Raw genomic sequence first — 24,312 nt, forward strand, 5'->3', positions numbered from 1 at the left:
GTTGGGGGTTGCTGGAGGACAGGAAAGTAATGGTACTAAAGTACTGAAGACGGTTCCTCTGCCTCTTGACTCTAACCTTGGTCTGAATAAAAGCTTCAAGTTTTTTCCCCAGGGCAGAATTCCGGGTACTTCCTGTTGGTTGGTAAGTGAGCTGCTGCAAACAACATGGCTGAATAGTTTTTTAAACCTTCCAAGGATGAACTTGTACAATCTAACTGCTGTCTTCACCTTAACACACATAATCCCATTCTACAGCAACAACGGTTCAGGTAAGAATCAAGGAAAGAAAATGTATCACTGGAATAGTGAACGGCCCTTGACTTGAGCAGGTGCTGAGCTCCGCGGCTTTAGCTCCTGCATTCATCATAGAATATCAGCTCCAAAGTATTGTGGCATTCCAGATCCAAAAAGCACATATAAAAGAACAAGGCGTTCCGGTTGGAATTCAGCAGAAACTTGAGTAAATATATTTCAGGCTGATGGAAGATAAACTGAAAATAACTGGAAGACCATGCTGTCTGGGTTTTCCACTGAAGCATAACAGCCCTGATAGTGAAAGTGTGGGTTTTGAATATATTAACTGTTTGAATACTTGAGCTATGCAAATCAACATTGAACGAAACATCAATCAAAAAAAACGGTGTTTTCACTTTCTACAGAACTCTGATAAGGTTTTACAATAAACAACCATTTCATTGTTGGACTTCACAATTGTGACTTTCCAACTACACAGAAAACCCTTCAGTAGTCAGCAGTATGAAACTTAACTGAGTTGCCTGGCTAACTCAGTCAAACATGGAAGGTCATCATCAAAAACAGTCTCAGACTTCAGCAGTTTAGTCAAAACTCATCCCTGAATGTATTGTGATCCTAGCAACGCCTCTGTGCAGATGACTCTGATGCTGTCCCATAATAACATCTCAGCGGGAGAAATCTTAGAAAAATGTGTTTCCCAACAACTGCATGCCTTCCTGAAGACAAATAAAATTTATGAAACGCTCCAGTCCGGTTTCAGATCCCATCATAGTACTGAGACTGCACTTGTGAAGGTAACAAATGACCTTCTAATGGCCTCAGACAAAGGTTCCGCATCCGTCCTGTTGCTTCCTGATCTTAGTGCTGCTTTTGACACTATTGATCGCTCCCTTCTCTTAGAGAGACTGGAAACCCATATTGGGCTACGTGGACATGTTCTATCCTGGTTTAAATTTATCTGAAAGATATCAGTTTGTTAGTGTGGATGGCATAAGTCAAAGGTATGTTTTGGTGTTCCTCAAGGCTCAGATCTGGGCCCATTATTGTTCTCACTGTATATGCTGCCTCTGGGTGATGTAATCCGAAATCACAATGTAAATTTTCACTGTTCTGCTGATGACACACAGTTATATATTTCAATGAAGCATGGAGAAGCCCCAAAATTAGCGACTTTGGAAGCATGCGTTTCAGATATTAGGAAGTGGATGACAGAAAATGTCTTGCTTTTAAACTCAATAAAAACAGAAATGCTTGTTTTAGGACCCAAGAAAAAAAGATCTTTGTTAGCAGATCTCACTGTGAACCTCGACGGCTGCATGGTCTTATCCCAAAAAACTGTAAAAAACCTTGGCGTTACCCTTGACCCTGACCTCTCCTTTGATGAACAAAAAAATTGGAGCACATTACTCCTGTACTAGCCTCTTTACACTGGCTGCCTGTTAGGGTTAGGGCTGATTTTAAGGATTTATTATTAACCTATGAATCAATACATGGACTTGCTCCTGCTTACCTTGTTGAAATGATCCAGCCATACATACCTACATATAACCTACGATCGTAAGATGCAGGCCTTTTAATTTTACCTAGAATTTCTAAACAAACAGCCGGAGGCAGGGCCTTTTCTCATAGAGCTCCACTCCTGTGGAATGATCTGCCAATTAAGGTTAAAAATGCAAACTCAGTGCAAACATTCAAGTGTCTACTAAAAACTAATCTCTACAGCACGGTCTATGATTAAGTGTAGTCTGGCCCAGGGCGTGAAGGTGACCAGTGGGCTTGATACTGTCCTCCCTTGCTGTCTTGCCAGGTGGGCTCTCGTCACCACTGGGATGCCCTCCCTCCAATGCCTTTCGGGGGAAGAGTCACTGGCTTGTTGTTGTCTCTCTATTGCGCACTTGTGCAACTGGGCTGTAATCTGCTGGCAATACTCGACCCTCATTCAGGGTGGTTGCGGTTGGTGGGTGTCCCTTTGGTTGATGCTTGGCAATGTGAGTGGATTGATTTCGTGCCTGTTGGGCCCTGTCCGGGTCTTCCCCCAGATAGGGCCACAGTGTCACCGGACCCCCCTGTCCCAGTCCCAAGGTCTTACGCTGCTATATTATTGTGCTGGGGGAGTAGGGTCAGTTCTCCTTCTCCACTATAAATCCTTGTTGATATGAGGAATGCATTTTCTGAATTTTCGTTTTGAACTTAGGAGGGTATGAGGTCCTGTCCACAGTCCTCCTGGTTGTGTTGCAGATCGAGATGATGCCTGACGATTTCAGCTGACACTCTGCTGACACCTCCCCCTCCCCTGTGTTGTCCCTGTCCTTGTCCATCTGGTCATGCTTCTGACCTGGACTAAGTTTAAATAGACTCTAGACTCAGCCCACACGCATTTATTAATTATTACAATTTTAATCTTAAATTTGTTCACCTGGCCCAGCCAGAGGAGGACTGGTCACCCCTCTGAGCCTGGGTCCTCTCTAGGTTTCTTCCTAAATTTTGGCATTCTTAGGGAGTTTTTTCTAGCCACTGAAATTCAACACTACTGTTGTTTGCTCCCAGGTGTTTTGTAAAAGCACTTTGTGACATCTGCTAATGTAAAAAGGGCTTTATAAACATTTGATTGATTTAAATTTGGTTGATTGTTAGAGCAGTTATCCAGTATCATTAAATTGGTTTCAGATAACAAACATTCTCAACATAGTAATAACACTGACGCTCCCCTCCAGAGTTGACTTAAGGTGAAGCATTTTTTTTAAGCTAGATCACCTGTCAGTAAATGAATCATAATAATTACAGTTTGTCTAGACAATATAATTATTGGCTCAGTGTGATACAACTTACAGATAATACAGAGATGTGAACAAATAAGAGCCCAAGGCCACAGTCTCCGCAGCTGTTATGTATATTGTTACACACCTGTTGAATAGATCCAACTACCATAACGACTCCAAGTCATGCCGGATAATAAATTTATTTAAAATAAATTTGCTGGATGATGCCGAAGTTATTGCCACACGTTAATCTGTGTTGGTCCCTACTGTATGTAATGGTGTAGTGTTTGTGGTACCACAGACTTCAAAACCACAACAGACACATCAGAGTTTTTTTGTGATACATTCTTTTATGTATCCCGGATACAGGCGGCCGAAATGAGCTTTCTCCGCAGGGTGGCTGGGCGATCCCTTAGAGATAGGGTGAGAAGCTCGGTCACCCGGGAGGAGCTCAGAGTAGAGCCGCTGCTCCTCCACATCGAGAGGGGTCAGCTGAGAACTGGGAACGCCTCGGTGTCCCCCCGGAAGAGCTGGAGGAAGTGTCTGGGGAGAGGGAAGTCTGGGCATCCCTGCTTAGACTGCTGCCCCCGCGACCCGGCCCCGGATAAGCGGAAGATGATGGAATGGAATGGAAACATTCTTTTATGAGGCATGTTAGTGAGATGTAATCAGAGACTCGTGGCGGTCATTAAAGCAAAAGGTGGTTCCACCAGGTACTAACTTCAGGGGGACGTTAACGTCTCCATATAGGGTGTTGTTTTCATTTAAATACATTTGAAGAGTTTTTTTCCAATATATTGCGGGTTTCGGTGTATAAATAAAGCCAGAGAAAGTCTGATATTACACTGGGGTCTTACACGTCAGTCCAAAATCTCCCATAAATGTCTTACTCATCAAACCATTCGGTGACCCCCTCGTGCCCTGTGGAAGGGGCGTTGTCATCCTGAATGAGACCCAGTGAACCCTCTGTCAAAGCCATTTAGAGCCTTTCCTCTTGCCATCTTGATCCAAAATCAATGTCAACTGGGCCCGCACAGCATTCTGATACATGACAGAGAATACCTGGATATTAATGGCTTAATTATCATGCAGGACACCTGTATAGAATCATCTGCATTCATTGTGTTCCTCAACTAATTTATTCAGGTTTTTCCTTAAATTCATCCCCTGTCTGCATGTACTCACAAATACATTATGTAATGTGCATGTGTTGTTTCGTAACTGGTAAATATATTATTTCAAATAAATACAAATAAATCAATACATACTGTAAAACCATAATTTAATGATACAAAAAATTATTTCACATTTATAAGCACTTTCAGATTATTCTTGTATAACTGAAATCATTACATTTATAACTGGAATACATTATCATTCTTAATGCAATTTCCACTTATCACTAATGACAATACGTACACAAATATCACAAAGTGAGCAACACATGTTTACTATAGGACATGCATTAATTACCTTAAAATACTCTAAAAAGGATGATTACAATACAAATGGATGATGTGTAGATTAGCATATTTGTGTCACGTGCTGGAGTCTGGAAGGACACAGGCGTAGAGTCGAGATAACAGGGACAATCCATGTTTAATGAAAACGAAAACTCAAACAAAAAGCAGCAACCAGTGACTGATACTCCGGCAAAACCAAAATGAACCACTCCGGCAAAACAAGGAACTTAAATAGGATCCCCAATTGGAGGCAACGACCGACACCTGCCTCCAATTGGGGAGACCAAAAGGATTGGAGGTGGCTAGAGGCACCACCTTCTGTCCTGTCCTGACTATGCCCCGAGCCCAGCGCAGAGATGGCTAGGGGCATAGCCAGGACGTGACAATTTGCCTCCTCAGGCTTGGATTCTCCAGCCAAAAGATTTTCCCCAGGTGCCTTAACAATGATGAACTTAACTGGGATGTCATTGAGAAACGGAGGCCAAATTCTTAAGGAGTCACTCCGGTCACAAGATCCTCAATTCGTCTTTCAAGCAAGGCCATGTTTAGGAATAAATGTAAGGTTACTGAGGTTAGGTTTAGGATCAGGATGAGGTTTGGGGTTTTGGTTAGGAAAAGTAAAATATAAGATTTTTTTGAGTGCATTCATTTTTTGTGTCCCCATTTAGATAGCTACGTTAACGGTGTGTGTGTGTGTGTGTGTGTGTGTGTTACTCCTCAGTGTGTGTAATAGGGCACAGCAGAGGAGAGATGTATAGAGTGAGGAGTGGGCAGGGTGTGCGCGGAGGGGTGTGGACTCTGGTTATAAGAAAGCCTGGCCCCAGGGTGACCCAGGAGGTAAGTGCTAATGTGGTCGTCAGGGGGTGGAAGCCTGGACAGGTCTGAGTAGGGCACCAGCCCATCTCCCAGGCAGCCAGTATTCTGCTTAGCTTTCTTAGTCTTACTGGACACTTTGCGATTGCGTGTCTGGATGCCCTCCTTCTTCATGGTCAGAGGCCTGTTAACCTAAGGAGGACAGTAGAACAGTGAGTGTACTGTGATGGCGGCCCCATCATGTTATGGGTATCCTTGCCATCATCGGCAAAGACTGGTGAGCATGTCAATATCAGAATACATATGAAAGGAGCAATGCCTGTGTCAAAGGTTAAAAGACAATCCGCCTCAGTTTTCACAAAACATAACCCTGGGCTAGTTTTTTATTTCAACAAGACAATTACGTAAACAAATACCACAAAGGTTTTCAAGTTTCCAGGCATAGTCTTATGGAGCGACGTTTGGGTCTTTGCATGTGAATAAAGATACATGTTGATATGTTGTTAAATGTGAATAAATGTATTATTTACACATTAAATCTGTAACACACCATAATGTGGAGAAAGTGAAGGGGCAGAGACTATCATTAGCCACTGTAACTGTTATAGGTTGAAGAGGACAGTGACACTATATTTTAACAGTTTGCATTTCGGTGACTTTTTTTGCAGCCAGCAGGCATAACTATATGGCTTGTCATAAGCACACGTGAGCCGTTATAATGCCAAAAAGGCTGTTATGTACTCTAAAAAAAAGCTGCAAGAGACAGTTTATATCAGTTCTTACGTTGTGCAGTTTGTAATAAAGCCCGCATGCGTTGCAGACAGGTTCTCCACAGGCGTTGCGTCTCCACAACGTCGTGGTGGTTGTGTGACAGTTGGCACAAAGGGTCCCCGCACGCTTACTGACAACCTGGGCGAGTTCAGACAGAGACGCGTTACTTTTACTACAGCTGGAGCAGGAAACAGGCTGGTGAATGGGGGTGGAGAATAAAATAATAATACCGGCACATTTGCACACACAGGATCCCAGTTATTGTGTAAATTGTTATTATATACGCAACTTAGGATAGATTATATATTGATAAGGATAAGAGAAATCGCAGTATGAAAAATCAGTGACATAGAAAACTCGGTGGGGTGTAGCCTACCTACCGTTCTGAACACCGAGGTCATGTCGTCGTTATTTTTTATGATTTCTTTTAACACGCGGATTAAAAGTAGGCCTACTTAAATGCTAAAAAGAGACCTACATTGCAGTGATGGGCACTCCGGGTCTTTTTGGTGAGCCGGCTTTTCTGTATCCATTCACCTGAAAGAGACGGCTTATTTGGCTACGGAACGGCTTTTAGTTTAGAAAGCTGAACTGAATTTACAATTATGTAGGCTAGCCTAAGTAAAAAAGAAATTGAATTGTGGTGCTTGCCATGAACTATACATTTGATGTGATAATGGTCAATTGCGGGTTTTAAAGTTTAGCCTCTACTTTATATCTCCAAGAGGGCTCGTGGGTTTACCGGACAAGCGAATGAGCCGTCTTCCAAGGAAATTATATGATAAGTGAACTCGGAAACCTGCGACGGACATTCATCTCATAAAACATATATGATTTGTACCACAATCGATGGGGTAACCCAATTTTGGGTTTTCACTGTGAAAGAACTTTCATTTTTCACATAGATTACTGTTATTTCACAAAGTTGTAGCCTAGCATATCGCTTTAGTGGGGTTAGAGCTATGTAACCCTCTAACGCTGCATTCGTGCTAGCTGGACCCCGCTATCCCTGAGTGAGAGTTGCATCGGAAAACAGTCCCCGTCAGTCAAATTTCCTCGAAAATTATTTGCATCTTTAGTAAAGATAGCATAAGTCATTGTTTATCAGCTTGATTTAACTCTCAAAATAGCACACTCTTAAACCACGGGATGTTATCTACCACTGCACCCAACTATCCCAAGTGATGGTTATAAAACTCACCCTGTGCACTTTATATAAATCACCTGTTTAAAATATTTATTGGAAAGTCAAATGTATGTTGTTTGTGATTGTTTTTGGTGTCATGTGTCTGTATGTGTTAATAGACATTCAACTTTTTTCTTTCTGTTATGTTTCTATTTTGTAAAGCGTCTTTGGGTCCTTGAAAAGCGCTATATAAATATAATGCATTATTATTATTATATATTATTCAATATGTCTTGGTCTCCTTGGTCTCAGTCTGTTTTCCCCTGTTAAATAAAGCTGAAATGAACGTACCAGCCTCTTCTTGGGTCTGATCAGAGGCCGGTTCTGTCCGTTCATCTTGTGGTAGATGCCACATGCGTTGCAGAGGTAGTGTCCGGTCTCATCCCGACGCCACAAAGGGGTAGCAGTGGCACCGCAGTTCACACACTCACGGGCCTCTGTTCCAGGGAAAGCACCGTGTCAACCACACAGACTACCAGCCACGATCAGTGTTATACACCCTGTTACCATGTCCTCATTAAGGACAAACCACAGACTACCAGCCACGATCTGTGTTATACACCCTGTTACAATGTTCTCCTTAAGGACAAACCACACAGACTACCAGCCACGATCAGTGTTATACACCCTGTTACCATGTCCTCATTAAGGACAAACCACAGACTACCAGCCACGATCTGTGTTATACACCCTGTTACCATGTTCTCATTAAGGACAAACCACAGACTACCAGCCACGATCTGTGTTATACACCCTGTTACAATGTTCTCCTTAAGGACAAACCACACAGACTACCAGCCACGATCTGTGTTATACACCCTGTTACAATGTTCTCATTAAGGACAAACCACACAGACTACCAGCCACGATCTGTGTTATACACCCTGTTACCATGTCCTCATTAAGGACAAACCACAGACTACCTGCCACGATCTCAGTGTTATACACCCCGTTATGAGCCAAGCTTATAACAACTGGTGAAATACATTCATAGGTTTTTAATGGTGAATGAGCGTTGGTAAATTTTTGTGTGTGTGTTTGTGTATGAGTGTTTGTGTGTGTGTGTGTGTGTGTGTGCATGAGTGTGTGTGTGTGTGTGTGTATGAGTGTTTGTGTGTGTGTATGAGTGTGTGTGTGTGTGTGTGTGTATGAGTGTTTGTGTGTGTGTATGAGTGTTTGTGTGTGTGTGTGTGTGTGCATGAGTGTGTGTGTGTGTGTGTGTGTGTGTGTATGAGTGTTTGTGTGTGTGTGTATGAGTGTATGTGTGTGTGTATGAGTGTTTGTGTGTGCATGAGTGTGTGTGTGAGTGTGTGTGTGTGTGTCATAAAGGGGACCTTCATTCTCCAACAAATAAGTCACTGGTACATCATGTTCCGTTTTCTTTTTTTACATCGACCAGTCGCCCAAGTATGAAATTTAAAGAGAACTGAGTTGGAGAGAGAAAGCCAATGAGAAAAGAGAGAGACAGAAAGAGGGAGAAAGAGAAGAGAGATGGAGAAAATAGAGCGAGAGAGACAGAGAAAGGGAGAGGCAGAGAAGACAGAGACAGAACGAAAGAGAGAGAAGTAAATCTTGTCACCTCACCTGGGGGGGGGACACTGATCTTGTTGCATGGTTTGGGGTAATAGGAGGGGTACAGCAGCCCTCCTGGCGCGTGGTAAAGAGAAGCTGGGCTGTAGTCCTGCCCCAACCCACTGTAGTATCCAAGGGAGTGGTTGTAACCATCCCCTGGTGCTGCGTTGAGGGTGAGGAAACTACTGCTGCCTCCATCCCCACCAGGGCTCAGCCGCTCCCCCTTCAAGGCCTCCTGCAGCCTGGGACTGTCCTGACCGCTGTGTCCCGGGGAGGGGTGCTCAACCATGGGCGTGATCAGGGAGAAGATGGGCGCTGTGGAGGAGAAGGAAGAGAGGGTGTTGGGGTGCAGAGAGGTCTTGGCGGTGGAGAAAGGGCTGGTGCGCCAGGAGGAGGAGGGGGGAGTATATGGGTGAGACTGGCCCCCAGAGCCGGTCGTTTCCAACCACGGAACGCCGTTGAGGTGGGCAGAAGGAGAGTACACCTGCTGAACTGAAACAATGGAGACAATGAAGGAGATAAGGTAATAGACAATGAAGGAGATAATGTAGGAGACAATGAAGGAGACAGTGTAGGAGACAATGAAGCAGACAATGAAAGAGACAATGAAGGAGATAATGAAAGACACATTGAAGGAGACAATGTAGGAGATAATGAAGGAGACAATGTAGGAGACAATGAAGGACACAATGAAGGAGACAATGAAGGACACATTGAAGGAGACAATGAAGGACACAATGAAGGAGACAATGAAGGACACAATGAAGGACACATTGAAGGACACATTGAAGGAGACAACGAAGGAGACAATGAGGTGAAGTAAAACAATCAACAATGAACTGGTGTCTATATCCAGAAGAGTACGAGGCAGAGAGCAACAAACTTGAACAAATTTAAAACGACTTCTTGCAAAGTGACTGTAAAGGCCCTTCCCCAAAAGCAAATTGGCAGTTCATGGCTTTTTGTTATATATTTATTTTTATTGTAACGTTTTTTGTGGATGATTTCAACACTAAAGCTTAGCAATTCTAGTTTATTTGGAATGCACCATCACAAGTCAATGAATAGAGAATGAATGACAGGAATAATTGTACAATTATCACTGAAAAGATAATGTGACTGAACAGCACAAGCCCTGGGATCCAGAGATAGTTGAGGCAGTAAATGCAAATTAACACAAATCTGGTGAGACTATTTTGACCCTCACAGCCACCCTAATCTCACACACCCATCTTATGGGCGCCAACACATCTAGGTAAAACCCATGTCTCAGGCTGTTTCTCTGGGGCACAAACGGTGGAAAGGGTCCTGTCTGAGTTACCATGGGAACACCAGTACTGACCTGGGCTCCGCCTGTACGGGCTTGTCGGGTGACTGGTGCCGGAGACACACGAGGGCAGGCTGGCAAACTCAGAAGCATGATAGTGCTGGTTCAGGGAGTCCATGGAGACACTGGCCATGGCCGCACTGTACTGGACTGAGCCCGGAGAGGCTCGGCCAATCTCTGAGGTAAAACTGGAAATGGCTTGAGACGAGATTGGACCTGGAGAGGACATCCAAGAAGACTCTGTAGGACTTTCCATTAGCGTGGAAGACATTGTTGCCCACTTTTCACCTGTAATTATACGGAATCCAAATCCATTTAATTGTACTGAAGGCTCTCCATAGACAAAAATACAGAAACCTAACATTAGGACTGGTGAAGGGGTTCTGGGATATCTGTATATTTTGACATCACAGTGAAATTTGAAGTATGGAATTGAATTCTGAAATAAAAAATCAAATAGGTCATACAAAAAGGTATTTAATATAAACAGAAAAAAATATTGATTATATTTGCTAAATGACATTGGTGGTCAAAACATTATACTGGATAAGGGCCGAGAACTCTGCAGATCACACTTCACTGAGCAGTTCACTGAAGATAAGCAACCAACCAGCAAGACTACAAGTCTTTATGGTGGTTAATACATGTACTTTTTATTTTAAATAGCCAGGGCAGTCCATTAATAAATATTTGCCACTGTGTACATGAAAGTTATCATAAAGCGCTGCCAAAAAAGTTTACTCACCCAGTCTAGCTGTGTTTAAGTCAGTGATGCTCCAGGCGGGGCAGGCAGACGTCCCCAAGAGGTGGTGTGACAGGCAGGGCTGAGCGATGGAGGACGAGGGTGGAGGATTAGGGTGGAGAGTGACGTGGAAGCTGTGGTTGGCAGCGGTACCAACAGCCCACTACATTGGAGGAGCTGAGTATGGTGGCTGGGTGGTCACAGGGCTGAGGTTAAGGTTGAGGGGAGGGAGGAGAGAAGGGGAACTGTGTGTGGGAGGGTTTAGTGTGTGGAGGGAGGGAGGGAGGAGAGAAGGGGAACTGTGTGTGGGCGGGTTTAGGGTGTGGAGGGAGGGAGGGAGGAGAGAAGGAGATCCTGGCGAGCTGTGAAAGACACAGCAACTGGCCTCCTCTCAACCACCTACTCAGAAGTCAGTTAGGTCACCAAGAGTCATGAATTTGATTGGCCCTGGAGCTTCATGTATGTAGAATGAGTGCATATGGCTGCTGTCTTTCCTAAAAATGCATAGAATACAACTAGATATTGTACATCTACAGTGGGGAGAACAAGTATTTGATACACTGCCGATTTTGCAGGTTTTCCTACTTACAAAGCATGTAGAAGTCTGTAATTGTTATCATAGGTACACTTTAACTGTGAGAGACGGAATCTAAAAAAAAAATCCAGAAAATCACATTGTTTGATTTTTAAATAAAGAATTTGCATTTTATTGCATGACATAAGTATTTGATCACCTACCAACCAGTAAGAATTCCGGCTCTCACAGACCTGTTAGTTTATCTTAAAAGAAGCCCTCCTGTTCTCCACTCATTACATGTATTAACTGCACCTGTTTGAACTCGTTACCTGTATAAAAGACACCTGTCCACACACTCAATTAACCTCTCCACAATGGCCAAGACCAGAGAGCTGTGTAAGGACATCAGGGATAAAATTGTAGACCTGCTCAAGGCTAGGATGGGCTACATGACAATAGGCAAGCAGCTTGGTGAGAAGGCGCAATTATTAGAAAATGGAAGAAGTTCAAGCTGACGGTCAATCTCCCTCAGTCTGGGGCTCCATGCAAGATCTCACCTCATGGGGCATCAATGATCATGAGGAAGGTGAGGGATCAGCCCAGAACTACACGGCAGGACCTGGTCAATGACCTGAAGAGAGCTGGGACCACAGTCTCAAAGAAAACCATTAGTAACACACTACGCTGTCATGGATGAAAATCCTGCAGTGCACGAAAGGTCCCCCTGCTCAAGCCAGCGCATGTCCAGGCCCGTCTGAATTTTGCCAATGACCATCTGGATGATCCAGAGGAGGAATGGGAGAAGGTCATGTGGTCTGATGAGACAAAAATAGAGCTTTTTGGTCTAAACTCCACTTGCCGTGTTTGGAGGAAGAAGAAGGATGAACACCATCCCAACCGTGAAGCATGGAGGTGGAAACATCATTCTTTGGGGATGCTTTTCTACAAAGGGGACAGGACGACGGCACCGTATTGAGGGGAGGATGGATGGGGCCATGTATCGCGAGATCTTGGCCAACAACCTCCTTCCCTCAGTAAGAGCATTGAAGTTGGGTCGTGGCTGGGTCTTCCAGCATGACAATGACCCGAAACACACAGCCAGAGCAACTAAGGAGTGGCTCCGTAAGAAGCATCTCAAGGTCCTGGAGTGGCCTAGCCAGTCTCCAGACCTGAACCCAATAGAAAATCTTTGGAGGGAGCTGAAAGTCCATATTGCCCAGCGACAGCCCCGAAACCTGAAGGATCTGGAGAAGGTCTGTATGGAGGAGTGGGCCAAAATCCCTGCTGCAGTGAGTGCAAACCTGGTCAAGAACTACAGGAAACGTATGATCTCTGTATTTGCAAACAAAGGTTTCTGTCCCAAATATTAAGTTCTGCTTTTTTGATGTATCAAATACATGTCATGAAATAAAATGTAAATTAATTACTTAAAAATCATACAATGTGATTTTCTGGATTTTTGTTTTAGATTCCGTATCTCACAGTTGAAGTGTACCTATGATAAAAATTACAGACCTCTACATGCTTTGTAAGTAGGAAAACCTGCAAATTCGGCAGTGTATCAAATACTTGTTCTCCCCACAGTACATTGCGTGGTAAATTGTGCCGGTAAGTACACTTCACATGTAAGCACAAGGCCAAATTATTAATTTACTTTGAATAAACATTAAGAGACAGTTGGGAATTGCAATAAAAAGTTGCCAAATGGTACAACCTAAAACAGTTGAGAACAGAGCAGTAATGCAAATTATCCCAAACTCTGCCAGCACGAATAGAGATATGGCTTTACCATAGTAACCAAAGTTCACTGAGTGGCTAACTTGTAACTCTCCCCTTTGTTCATTTAGCTTCCAGGGAAATTACAGTACGATTGTTAGGAAGTGTGTGTCTGTATGTGTGTGTGTGTCTGTATGTGTGTGTGTGTCTGTATGTGTGTGTGTGTCTGTGGATTTTTGTGTCCATCCCAAATAGCAAATAGTACAAGTCATGAAATTGAAAAGATGACTGATAACCAGTGAAGTGGCACAACGGCAACATGACCAGGCAAATCTACTTTGCTTTGCATGTTGTTGAGATATCAGGTGTGTTTTCCAATGCAGTCGAGGCTACTTTGCAGCAGGCCAAAATGGACAAGGAGGGCCAGGTAGACAGGCCTGTCAGTGGGACATCTCTAGCAACGTTTAGTTCAGTGAGTCCTCGTATGAGACCAGCCCGCCAAGAAAAAAGACTGAAGAGGCCACAGCTCGACAGGCTAACACAGTCCTGTAAGTTGAAGCCCTGAGTGTCCAATGTGAGCTGGCATCCGGGAGGCCCACACCTGGGTCTGTTACTGACGAAAACACATGGACATGAACAGGTTCACCACTGGGTCAGTTACTGACGAAAACACATGGACATGAACAGGTTCACCACTGGGTCTGTTACTGACGAAAACACACAGACATGAACAGATTCACCACTGGGTCTGTTACTGACGAAAACACACGGACATGATCAGGTTCACCACTGGGTCTGTTACTGACGAAAACACACGGACATGAACAGGTTCACCACTGGGTCTGTTACTGACGAAAACACACGGACATGAACAGGTTCACCATTGGGTCTGTTACTGACGAAAACACACAGACATGAACAGGTTCACCACTGGGTCTGTTACTGACGAAAACACACGGACATGATCAGGTTCACCACTGGGTCTGTTACTGACGAAAACACACAGACATGAACAGGTTCACCACTGGGTCTGTTACTGACGAAAACACACAGACATGAACAGGTTCACCACTGGGTCTGTTACTGACGAAAACACACGGACATGATCAGGTTCACCACTGGGTCTGTTACTGACGAAAACACACGGACATGAACAGGTTCACCACTGGGTCAGTGGGGCACTGGGACAAACGGACAGCGAGGGGGGACAGATGTGTCTGCTGAACTCTGATAAGAGGTTTATCAATGAGGGCCAGGAGGGAGCGGTGGGAAGGTCTCACACACAACTGAAACATGGACAGAAACCTACTCCAAACTACTACGCATAACCACACTAACAAGTCAGAACAGAGAGTTTTACATGAGATGTTTAGGTTTTTATAAATTAGGAAGGTAGAGAAAAGACCACATTTATTAAAGGAGCTGTTGCATCAAAGCATCCATTATTCACATAAAATGATATAAATATCAATACTCAAACATTCACCATGGCCTGGGGCCAGCTGTCTAAAGCTACCCACCTGGGCTACCCCTCTCGGATAACATTAAATGAATATGAAAATCCTTATTCATTCCCTTCCATTCATACTGTTTCTATGCAGTTCATCCTATGAGATCTGTCGGATAAGTCCTGTGTTGACCATGTATCCACTCCCAGAACCAACTGAGCAAATGTAACGGACAAATCATCATCAACAGATGTGGCACCCAGGCTAAGATCACTGCTAGAATAGCGGTCAGAGAGCGGAAGCGTGTCTGCGCAACAGGGCAGGGTCCACCAGGCTCTCTGAGAGTGGCAGGTCCACTGAGAACTCCACTGGAGGCTGGACCCTCTGCCGGGAGTGTCGGGCCCCTCGCTGGGGTATGGGCAGCTCAGAGTGATGGGCAGGCAGCGGGTCAGAGAAGAAGTATGGATGGAGCAGGGCCTGCAGAAACAAAGACAGAGGGAGGAACAGAGAGACCGGAGGTGAGAGGAGAAAAATGTGAGAGATTGTTCTAACCTGTCATTTCTAGCCAGGTCATCCTGGGTCTGTCCTGTAGGTCTACTACAGGAGGAGCAAGTCAGCACAAACAGCTGTGTACTGACCAGGCTCTCAACGGGCCTTTCACCCTTCAGAACGGCCTGACGAACAGTAAAGATTCTGTTAGCTGACCTGTCTGTCCCCTGATTAAAGGTGTGTGTGTGTTCCGACCTGTCTGTCTTCTGTTAAAGGTGTGTGTTCTGACCTGTCTGTCTTCTGTTTAAAGGTGTGTGTGTTCTGACCTGTCTGTCTTCTGTTTAAATGTGTGTGTGTGTGTTCTGACCTGTCTGTCCGCTGTTCAAAGGTTTGTGTGTTCTGACCTGTCTGTCCTCTGTTTAAAGGTGTGTGTGTTCTGACCTGTCTGTCTTCTGTTTAAAGGTGTGTGTGTGTTCTGACCTGTCTGTCCACTGTTTAAAGGTGTGTGTGTGTGTGTTATGTCCTGTCTAAACCCTGTTTAAAGGTGTGTGTATTCTGACCTGTCTGTCTTCTGTTTAAAGGTGTGTGTGTGTGTTCTGACCTGTCTGTCCGCTGTTCAAAGGTTTGTGTGTTCTGACCTGTCTGTCCTCTGTTTAAAGGTGTGTGTGTTCTGACCTGTCTGTCCGCTGTTCAAAGGTTTGTGTGTTCTGACCTGTCTGTCCTCTGTTTAAAGGTGTGTGTGTTCTGACCTGTCTGTCCTCTGTTTTAAGGTGTGTGTATTCTGACCTGTCTGTCCTCTGTTTAAAGGTGTGTGTATTCTGACCTGTCTGTCCTCTGTTTAAAGGTGTGTGTGTTCTGACCTGTCTGTCCTCTGTTTAAAGGTGTGTGTATTCTGACCTGTCTGTCCTCTGTTTAAAGGTGTGTGTATTCTGACCTGTCTGTCCTCTGTTTAAAGGTGTGTGTGTTCTGACCTGTCTGTCCTCTGTTTAAAGGTGTGTGTATTCTGACCTGTCTGTCCTCTGTTTAAAGGTGTGTGTATTCTGACCTGTCTGTCCTCTGTTTAAAGGTGTGTGTGTTCTGACCTGTCTGTCCTCTGTTTAAAGGTGTGTGTATTCTGACCTGTCTGTCCTCTGTTTAAAGGTGTGTGTATTCTGACCTGTCTGTCCTCTGTTTAAAGGTGTGTGTATTCTGACCTGTCTGTCCTCTGTTTAAAGGTGTGTGTATTCTGACCTGTCTGTCCTCTGTTTAATGGTGTGTGTATTCTGACCTGTCTGTCCTCTGTTTAAAGGTGTGTGTATTCTGACCTGTCTGTCCTCTGTTTAATGGTGTGTGTATTCTGACCTGTCTGTCCTCTGTTTAAAGGTGTGTGTATTCTGACCTGTCTGTCCTCTGTTTAAAGGTGTGTGTATTCTGACCTGTCTGTCCTCTGTTTAAAGGTGTGTGTATTCTGACCTGTCTGTCCTCTGTTTAAAGGTGTGTGTATTCTGACCTGTCTGTCCTCTGTTTAAAGGTGTGTGTGTGCACTGACCTGTTTAGCACTGATCCTCTGTTTAGAAGGGTAGACCAGGAACTTCTTAAGGAGGTTGACAGCCTGAGGAGAGGTGTCAGGGACAATTTCCTCAAGAGGGATTGCTGGGTTCTCCTTAAACTTTATTTTGTTGTAATCAGGCAGCTCTGTAATCTCCTGCAGAGAAAAGGAGAGAAAAGCACAGAGAGAGAAAGTCACAGGGAGAGACACAGAGTCACAGAGAGAGTCACAGACAGAGTCACAGAGAGAGGCACATAGAGAGAGACAGAGAGGCACTGAGAGAGTCACAGACAGAGTCACAGAGAGAGAGACACAGAGAGAGAGAGAGACAGAGAGAGAGAGACAGAGAGAGTCACAGACAGAGGCACAGAGAGAGAGACAGAGAGGCACAGAGAGAGTCACAGACAGAGTCACAGACAGAGTCACAGAGAGAGAGACACAGAGAGGCACAGAGAGAGGCACAGAGAGACACAGAGAGAGAAACACACAGCTCAAAATAATTACACTTAAATCACACATCGGGTTTCAATGAACAAAATATATTAAAGATCTAAATCTTTACTGTACATTGTGTAATTCATTGAGAACTAAATGACGTAACAGCAGTCAATGGAAACCAAAATCAACAACCGACTGAGGGCTGGATTCAAACTCACACCGAAAATCTAAGTAAACAATTGAAATCACAGGCTGTTCCAACTTCTGTGAATTTCGTCACAGCAACTCATCATGTGACTCAGTGGTGGGTATGGCCCCCATGTTCCTGTATTGACTTCCAACAACATCCGGGCATGTTCCTGATGAGACGGCGGATGGTGTCCTGGGGGATCTCCCAGACCTGGATCAGGGCATCAGAGAGCTCCTGGACAGTCTGTGGTGCTACTTGGCAGCGTTGGATGTACGGATACTGTTACGGAAATTCTGTGGAATCACCATCACAATAAATAACGTCCCAGAGGAACTCAACTGGATTCAGGTTTGGGGAACGTGAGGGCCAGAAAATTTCATCAATGACTTCATCATCCAGGAACTGCCTACACACTCTGGCCACATGAGGCCGGGCATTTTCCTGCACCAGGAGGAACCCAGGGTTAACTGCACCAGTGTAAAGTCTGACTATGGGTCTGTGAATTTCATCCCGGTACCTAACAGCAGTCAGGGTACCATTGGCTAGCATGTGGAGGTCTGTGCGACCCTCCAAGGATATGCCTCCCCAGACCATCACTGATCCACCGCCAAACCGGTCATGCTGGATGATGTTCCAGGCAGCATAACGTTCACCACGTCGTCCCCATTCTGAATCCCAACTAAACGTCTGGACCATGTCTTTACATGCTGAGTTGCTGCCCCATGACTCTGTTTGCATTGACGAGCAGATGCACCCAATAAAGTGGCCACTGAGTGCACGTGGATGAAGTCTCACCGGCCACGTGCGCTGGTTGGGGGTGCCCAGGACACGCAGCACACAGCACAACTGCTCTATGTCATTCTCTCCAGGGAACAGAGGGGAGTTGTTCAGAAGCTCCCCGAAAATACAGCCCACCGCCCTGGGAAAGACACAGAGGACTGATTAGAGTACATCACTGCTTCCTTCCTGATTAGAGTACATCACTGCTTCCTTCCTGATTAGAGTACATCACTGCTTCCTTCCTGATTAGAGTACATCACTGCTTCCTTCCTGATTAGAGTACATCACTGCTTCCTTCCTGATTAGAGTACATCACTGCTTCCTTCCTGATTAGAGTACATCACTGCTTCCTTCCTGATTAGAGTACATCACTGCTTCCTTCCTGATTAGAGTACATCACTGCTTCCCTCCTGATTAAAGTACATCACTGCTTTCCTCCTGATTAGAGTACATCACTGCTTCCTTCCTGATTAGAGTAAACCTCCCTGGACTAGCTAAAACTATTACGGTCTTGTTCGATAAGGGAAGACGAGGAGGAGACAAGTCATGTTATAGTTTAGAAGCAGGATTGCCCCTTTAATTTACTATACAATTTCTATTGGTGCTTATGAATGAACCATGACTGGATTGGTCAGGATAAATGCAGATGTAAAATAAACTTGGTAGAGTGATTGAGATGAAAAATGATGGAAATGCTTTACCAGAGATCAACACCTTCATCATATTTCCTTGCTCCGTAAAGCAGCTCTGGTGCTCGGTACCACCTGAAAACGTAAACCGAGTACAGAACACGATGAATTTTGATTCTTATTGACCCATATGAGGTGGACCAAGATGCAGAAGACTGCACAGAACAGAGTGCCTCAAGGAGAAGTAATTCACTGATGTTCCTAAAGGAGTGATCGGCCTGACTAAGTAAGTTAGTGATTGTTTTACATTTTCTTAGTGAAGACATCATGAAAGCCTGCAGTTAAAAAAAAATCTCTATGACCAGTCAGTCATGTTTCTACTGTATGTCCAGGACCAGTCAGTCATGTTTCTACTGTATGTCCAGTACCAGTCAGTCATGTTTCTACTATATGTCCAGGACCACTCAGTCATGTTTCTACTGTATGTCCAGGACCAGTCAGTCATGTTTCTACTGTATGTCCAGGACCAGTCAGTCATGTTTCTACTATATGTCCAGGACCAGTCATTCATGTTTCTACTATATGTCCAGGACCAGTCATTCATGTTTCTACTATATGTCCAGGACCAGTCATTCATGTTTCTACTATATGTCCAGGACCAGTCAGTCATGTTTCTACTATATGTCCAGGACCAGTCAGTCATGTTTCTACTGTATGTCCAGGACCAGTCAGTCATGTTTCTACTATATGTCCAGGACCAGTCAGTCATGTTTCTACTATATGTCCAGTACCTGGCAGTCATGTTTCTACTATATGTCCAGGACCAGTCATTCATGTTTCTACTATATGTCCAGGACCAGTCAGTCATGTTTCTACTATATGTCCAGGACCAGTCAGTCATGTTTCTACTATATGTCCAGGACCAGTCATTCATGTTTCTACTATATGTCCAGGACCAGTCATTCATGTTTCTACTATATGTCCAGAACCAGTCAGTCATGTTTCTACTGTATGTCCAGGACCAGTCAGTCATGTTTCTACTATATGTCCAGGACCAGTCAGTCATGTTTCTACTATATGTCCAGGACCAGTCATTCATGTTTCTACTATATGTCCAGGACCAGTCAGTCATGTTTCTACTATATGTCCAGGACCAGTCAGTCATATTTCTACTGTATGTCAAGTACCAGTCAGTCATGTTTCTACTATATGTCCAGGACCAGTCAGTCATGTTTCTACTATATGTCCAGGACCAGTCAGTCATGTTTCTACTATATGTCCAGGACCAGTCAGTCATGTTTCTACTATATGTCCAGTACCTGGCAGTCATGTTTCTACTGTATGTCCAGGACCAGTCAGTCATGTTTCTACTATATGTCCAGTACCTGGCAGTCATGTTTCTACTGTATGTCCAGGACCAGTCAGTAATGTTCCTACTATATGTCCAGGACCAGTCAGTCATGTTTCTACTATATATCCAGGACCAGTCAGTCATGTTTCTACTGTATGTCCAGTACCAGTCAGTCATGTTTCTACTATATGTCCAGTACCTGGGAGTCATGTTTCTACTGTATGTCAAGTACCAGTCGGTCATGTTTCTACTGTATGTCCAGGACCAGTCATTCATGTTTCTACTGTATGTCCAGGACCAGTCATTCATGTTTCTACTGTATGTCCAGGACCAGTCAGTCATGTTTCTACTGTTTCTACTGTATGTCCAGGACCAGTCAGTCATGTTTCTACTTTATGTCCAGTACCTGGGAGTCATGTTTCTACTTTATGTCCAGTACCTGGGAGTCATGTTTCTACTTTATGTCCAGGACCAGTCAGTCATGTTTCTACTTTATGTCCAGTACCTGGGAGTCATGTTTCTACTTTATGTCCAGTACCTGGGAGTCATGTTTCTACTGTATGTCCAATAGACAGAATGAACGCGGCTGTACTTCCTAGGTAGGTCCAGTACCTGGTGGCCACCTGGTGGCTGTAGAGACGTTCTCCGTCGTTGTTGAACAGTCTGGCCAGGCCAAAGTCTGCTATCTTCAGATGACCTGTAGAACTAATGAGCAGGTTGGCTGGTTTCAAATCCTACCAACAGAGACAAGTACCTTAGAAGAGCTTTTAGCAAGGCAACAGCTTGAACACAGTGTGTGTTTGTGCATGTGTCTGTGTTTATGTGTGTGTCTCACTCTGTGCATGATGGAGTTCTCGTGGCAGAAGGCGACTCCTTTAAGCAGCATCATCATGTAACCTTTGACATGGGATTCAGTGAGAGGCCTCTGGGAATTTCTGATGACCTCAGAGAGGTCAGAGAGCATGTACTCGAAAACCAGGACAAACCCTGTACCGTGAGGAAACACGTCCTTCAGCTTCACCACCTATAAGACAGTGGGGGGCGAGTAGTCATGAAAATGTTAGAATTAATTTGACAATGTATTGATTCGTTCTCACAATTTCTGACCTGGGTGGCTGTCCCCAAACCAAAACCCCAGTCATTTGTGTTTCATCACTTGTGGGGCCTTTCTCACATCAGTAGTTTAAACAGATACCAAAAACCTAAAGAGAAAGCAATGCAGATGTTTAAAAACAGAAGCTAGGAAATACTCCCAATTAATGCCTTAACCTGGGAAGAAACCTAGAGGGGAAATGGGCTCTGAAGGGGTGTCCTCTGACTGCACCAACACATTGGCCAGCAATCGTATTGGATGATTATAGGCAGAAAATGTAATGATCTGTATTGATCGATCATGTTAAAATTGACAATTATTTTCTGACTGATTGGGATTTTTCCTGAATAAGAGTCCAATCGGGTCCATTCGTTTTTTTAAACACTGTTTTTTTTTACTTGAGTCGTCTCCTAATGTTTTATAGTTTTGATACTCTCCTGTTTTTTGTGATTATGTTTTATAGCTTACTTACTACATTTAAATCTAGGCATTGTATGAGGTACAATTACAGTTAATTTTATTATCGTGTAAATGTTCTATTCATTGTGATTGTATTTTTGTGACTATTTTTGTGACTGTATTTTTGTAAAAATACAGGCAAATATTACATTCTGAATGATTTCAAATGGCATTTGTTGAAATTACAAGAATCATTAGAAGTAGTATTTACATTTTTGCAGGGGTGCATGAGTACAGAGAGGACAAAACATCAGTATCAGCATCATCCAAACGTGTAACAGGAATTTTGGTATTGGCCAAGAATGTTCTGAACAATGCATCCTTAATGTAAACATATGGGGCTGTTTGACCACCAACAACAAACCAATGGAAATGAACAGAATATTTTCAATCAATGAACGTGGTATATATTAGGAGAGTGAGGCCATACTGTACATCAAAGTAATTACACACATATTGGTTGTCTTCAATCTCCTGTAAAGCCTTAATCTCTCTGAGGGCTTGGTTGGGGATTCCATCCTCCAGTTTTCTCAGAGCTACTTTCTTCAGAGCCACAGTTTCTCCTGTCTATATGACAGAGACAAGAGGAAGCGAGAGTTAAAGTCAGTTTGATAATGGATATTCAGTGTATATTTGTTTTCTCTTGAATAACTATTAAGTCAAACATTCCATGACTTGATAGTTACATATTTTGAATTAGGGAAGTATGGACAATCCATGACTTATTTTTCAGATAATAAAAAAGGGTAAGGATAAGCTTTTTGGCAAAAGGATAAAAGCATGAGATTCACTATTCAGTGCGGCCAGGTTTGTGCTGGATTCTTAAAGCCTGGGAGGCGGGCCTCCCGACTGGCTCAACAACTGACTGACTTAGATCCCCTGGTGACTATACTGTACCTTGATCCCCTCCTCAGGGAACCCAGGTTATATTCATAATCCAAAATTGATAAATGTTGTACATGTAACTATATCCTAAACATGAAAAAACATTTTCTTATATAATTAAAACATTAAAAAATTTTATTTGAAAATGTGTTTTATTTTACATTGTGAGTGGTTGTCCAACATCCTCTGATTCCGAATATATCGAATATATTACTTTTATAGACATGGCACATTTTCTGTTCAACTAGTTATTCATTTTTTATTTTTTTTTGGCTTTTCATGTTGATATGTTTAATTATTTACAGTTTCTTTAAAGCAAAAAGTTCGTGGTTAAGTACGGTAAAATGTAATAGTTTTAACTTAATAATTTAATAGTTTATACCAGTATATATACACAAACATATTTGCAAAGGCCATTTATTTAAAACGGGTCTAACAAAAAGGACTAATTTTGGTCTAGATAACTTCGATATAACAATCCTGCCCTCTATTGCTAAGGACCGGTACTGAAGCAGGGCTAGACAAAAAAAAACAAGATTAATCACAACACCAAAACGTTTGTTTGCGGACCGCCATTATAACAAACAAGAACAAAACTGTTTGAAATCCATACCTCAATGTTTTTTGCTTTGAAAACAATGCCATGGGCTCCTTCCCCAATTCTACCCAAAATACTGTATTGGTCCATGATAGTAACGTTTGCTATCAGCCAAGAATATAGCTAGTTAGCTACTGTGAACAGCAGCTAGCTAAAAACCTTGGTCTTCTTGGTAAAGCTCTTCTTAAACCTCACGCAATCTTAGTGATATTGGTAAGACATCTACAAACTTCTGGTATATCTAATACATCGTGTTAGTTTGTTTTAGCAATATTGCGGAAATACAGTAAGCATGGAAGCTACAAAGGCATAAATTAAGTTGACTTGCTATGAACACACTAGCTGACTGTTTACATTAACTACAGTGTTGCCGTCACGTGATCGTAATGGCATCCTCCAATGGAATGATCTTTGACAGTGTTGCAGTTTTCCCATTATGTGAGCCCCGCCACTGCGGAACGAACGGAAACCGGTACCGTACAATTTACAATTATTCATTTGACCTGTTATGTTCAGCCACGACCCAGGAAGCAATATGTTTACTGCCACGCTCAATGCCAGTTTTCAACAAGTTACTTCGGGGATTTGACAGAGTAAACGTTCGGTTACTAGTCAGATGGTCTAGTGCGAGTTCGCATGGTCCTTTACACGTTAACAGCAGGTAGCCAGAATGCTGTGTATGCGCGACTGTTGTGAAATAAAGGCCATAGTGTGCGTTATGCAAGCAGTCAACTTTGGTTGAGTCTTGGGGTCTAATGTTCTCTGAAAACGAATGTACTTATTTCAGGATCATTAAGTCCTGCTATGAAATAAATCAAATAATCTCTGTCAGTTACGCGGACGGGGGGGACAACCGTGAATGTTATCCCGGGCCCAGGCCTGGGGGGGGGGGGCATTTGGTTGGCTTACATATAATTGTTAATTTGTCAGTCAGTGTTGTATTCAGTACTGTCGAGAAGGTTAAGAGTTTGTAAACCGAAGAATTGCATTGATGAAGGGATTCATGTTTTTTACTCTTTGCTGGGTTTTTTTATACAGAAACAATATGATTTTCCTTTTCTGTACAAAATGGTTTGTTCTACCAACAGCCAATCAATGATACCCTAACACCTACAGCCAACCAGAGTGATACCCTAATACCAACAGCCAATCAGGGTGATACCCTAAACACCAGTGCCAACATTACTTTGTTAAAGCTGCACTAGATATGATTTATTCAGTAAAGAATACAAGTTCAGTGCCGGTGGAATGTCATTTTATCATTTTTGGAGCGTGCCGCTACTTCCCAGCCAATCGCCTTCTG

The 24,312-nt window shown here is 43.5% G+C and overlaps 2 protein-coding genes across 6 annotated transcripts; both read right to left on the minus strand.

Annotated features, from left to right (window-relative positions):
* Positions 1 to 4,794: 4,794 nt before the first annotated feature.
* Positions 4,795 to 11,426, minus strand: gata1b (GATA binding protein 1b). 3 transcript variants are annotated; one of them, XM_010900989.4, is made up of 6 exons: positions 10,892 to 11,426; positions 10,162 to 10,362; positions 8,832 to 9,311; positions 7,539 to 7,684; positions 6,074 to 6,199; positions 4,795 to 5,482 (listed from the first exon to the last, which is right to left on the minus strand). In XM_010900989.4, exons 2-6 carry the CDS (start codon positions 10,277 to 10,279, stop codon positions 5,195 to 5,197), a joined length of 1,158 nt encoding a protein of 385 aa, XP_010899291.3. In that variant the 5' UTR covers positions 10,280 to 10,362; positions 10,892 to 11,426; the 3' UTR covers positions 4,795 to 5,194. The 3 variants fall into 3 exon arrangements, with proteins under 3 accessions (XP_010899291.3, XP_010899292.3, XP_010899290.3); XM_010900990.4 differs by having other exon boundaries at positions 8,832 to 9,134; positions 10,162 to 10,434; XM_010900988.4 differs by having other exon boundaries at positions 10,162 to 10,434.
* Positions 11,427 to 14,514: 3,088 nt separating this feature from the next.
* On the minus strand, positions 14,515 to 23,669 carry cdk20 (cyclin-dependent kinase 20). 3 transcript variants are annotated; one of them, XM_029123864.2, is made up of 8 exons: positions 21,980 to 22,090; positions 21,082 to 21,176; positions 20,810 to 20,998; positions 20,587 to 20,708; positions 18,696 to 18,758; positions 18,010 to 18,133; positions 16,587 to 16,742; positions 14,515 to 15,046 (listed from the first exon to the last, which is right to left on the minus strand). In XM_029123864.2, the coding sequence occupies exons 3-8, from the start codon at positions 20,936 to 20,938 to the stop codon at positions 14,858 to 14,860; spliced, it is 783 nt and encodes a 260-aa protein (XP_028979697.1). In that variant the 5' UTR covers positions 20,939 to 20,998; positions 21,082 to 21,176; positions 21,980 to 22,090; the 3' UTR covers positions 14,515 to 14,857.
* Between the last annotated feature and the right edge of the window lie 643 nt (positions 23,670 to 24,312).

The sequence above is a fragment of the Esox lucius genome, chromosome 12 (assembly GCF_011004845.1).
Source record: "Esox lucius isolate fEsoLuc1 chromosome 12, fEsoLuc1.pri, whole genome shotgun sequence".
NCBI classification, from domain to species: domain Eukaryota; kingdom Metazoa; phylum Chordata; class Actinopteri; order Esociformes; family Esocidae; genus Esox; species Esox lucius.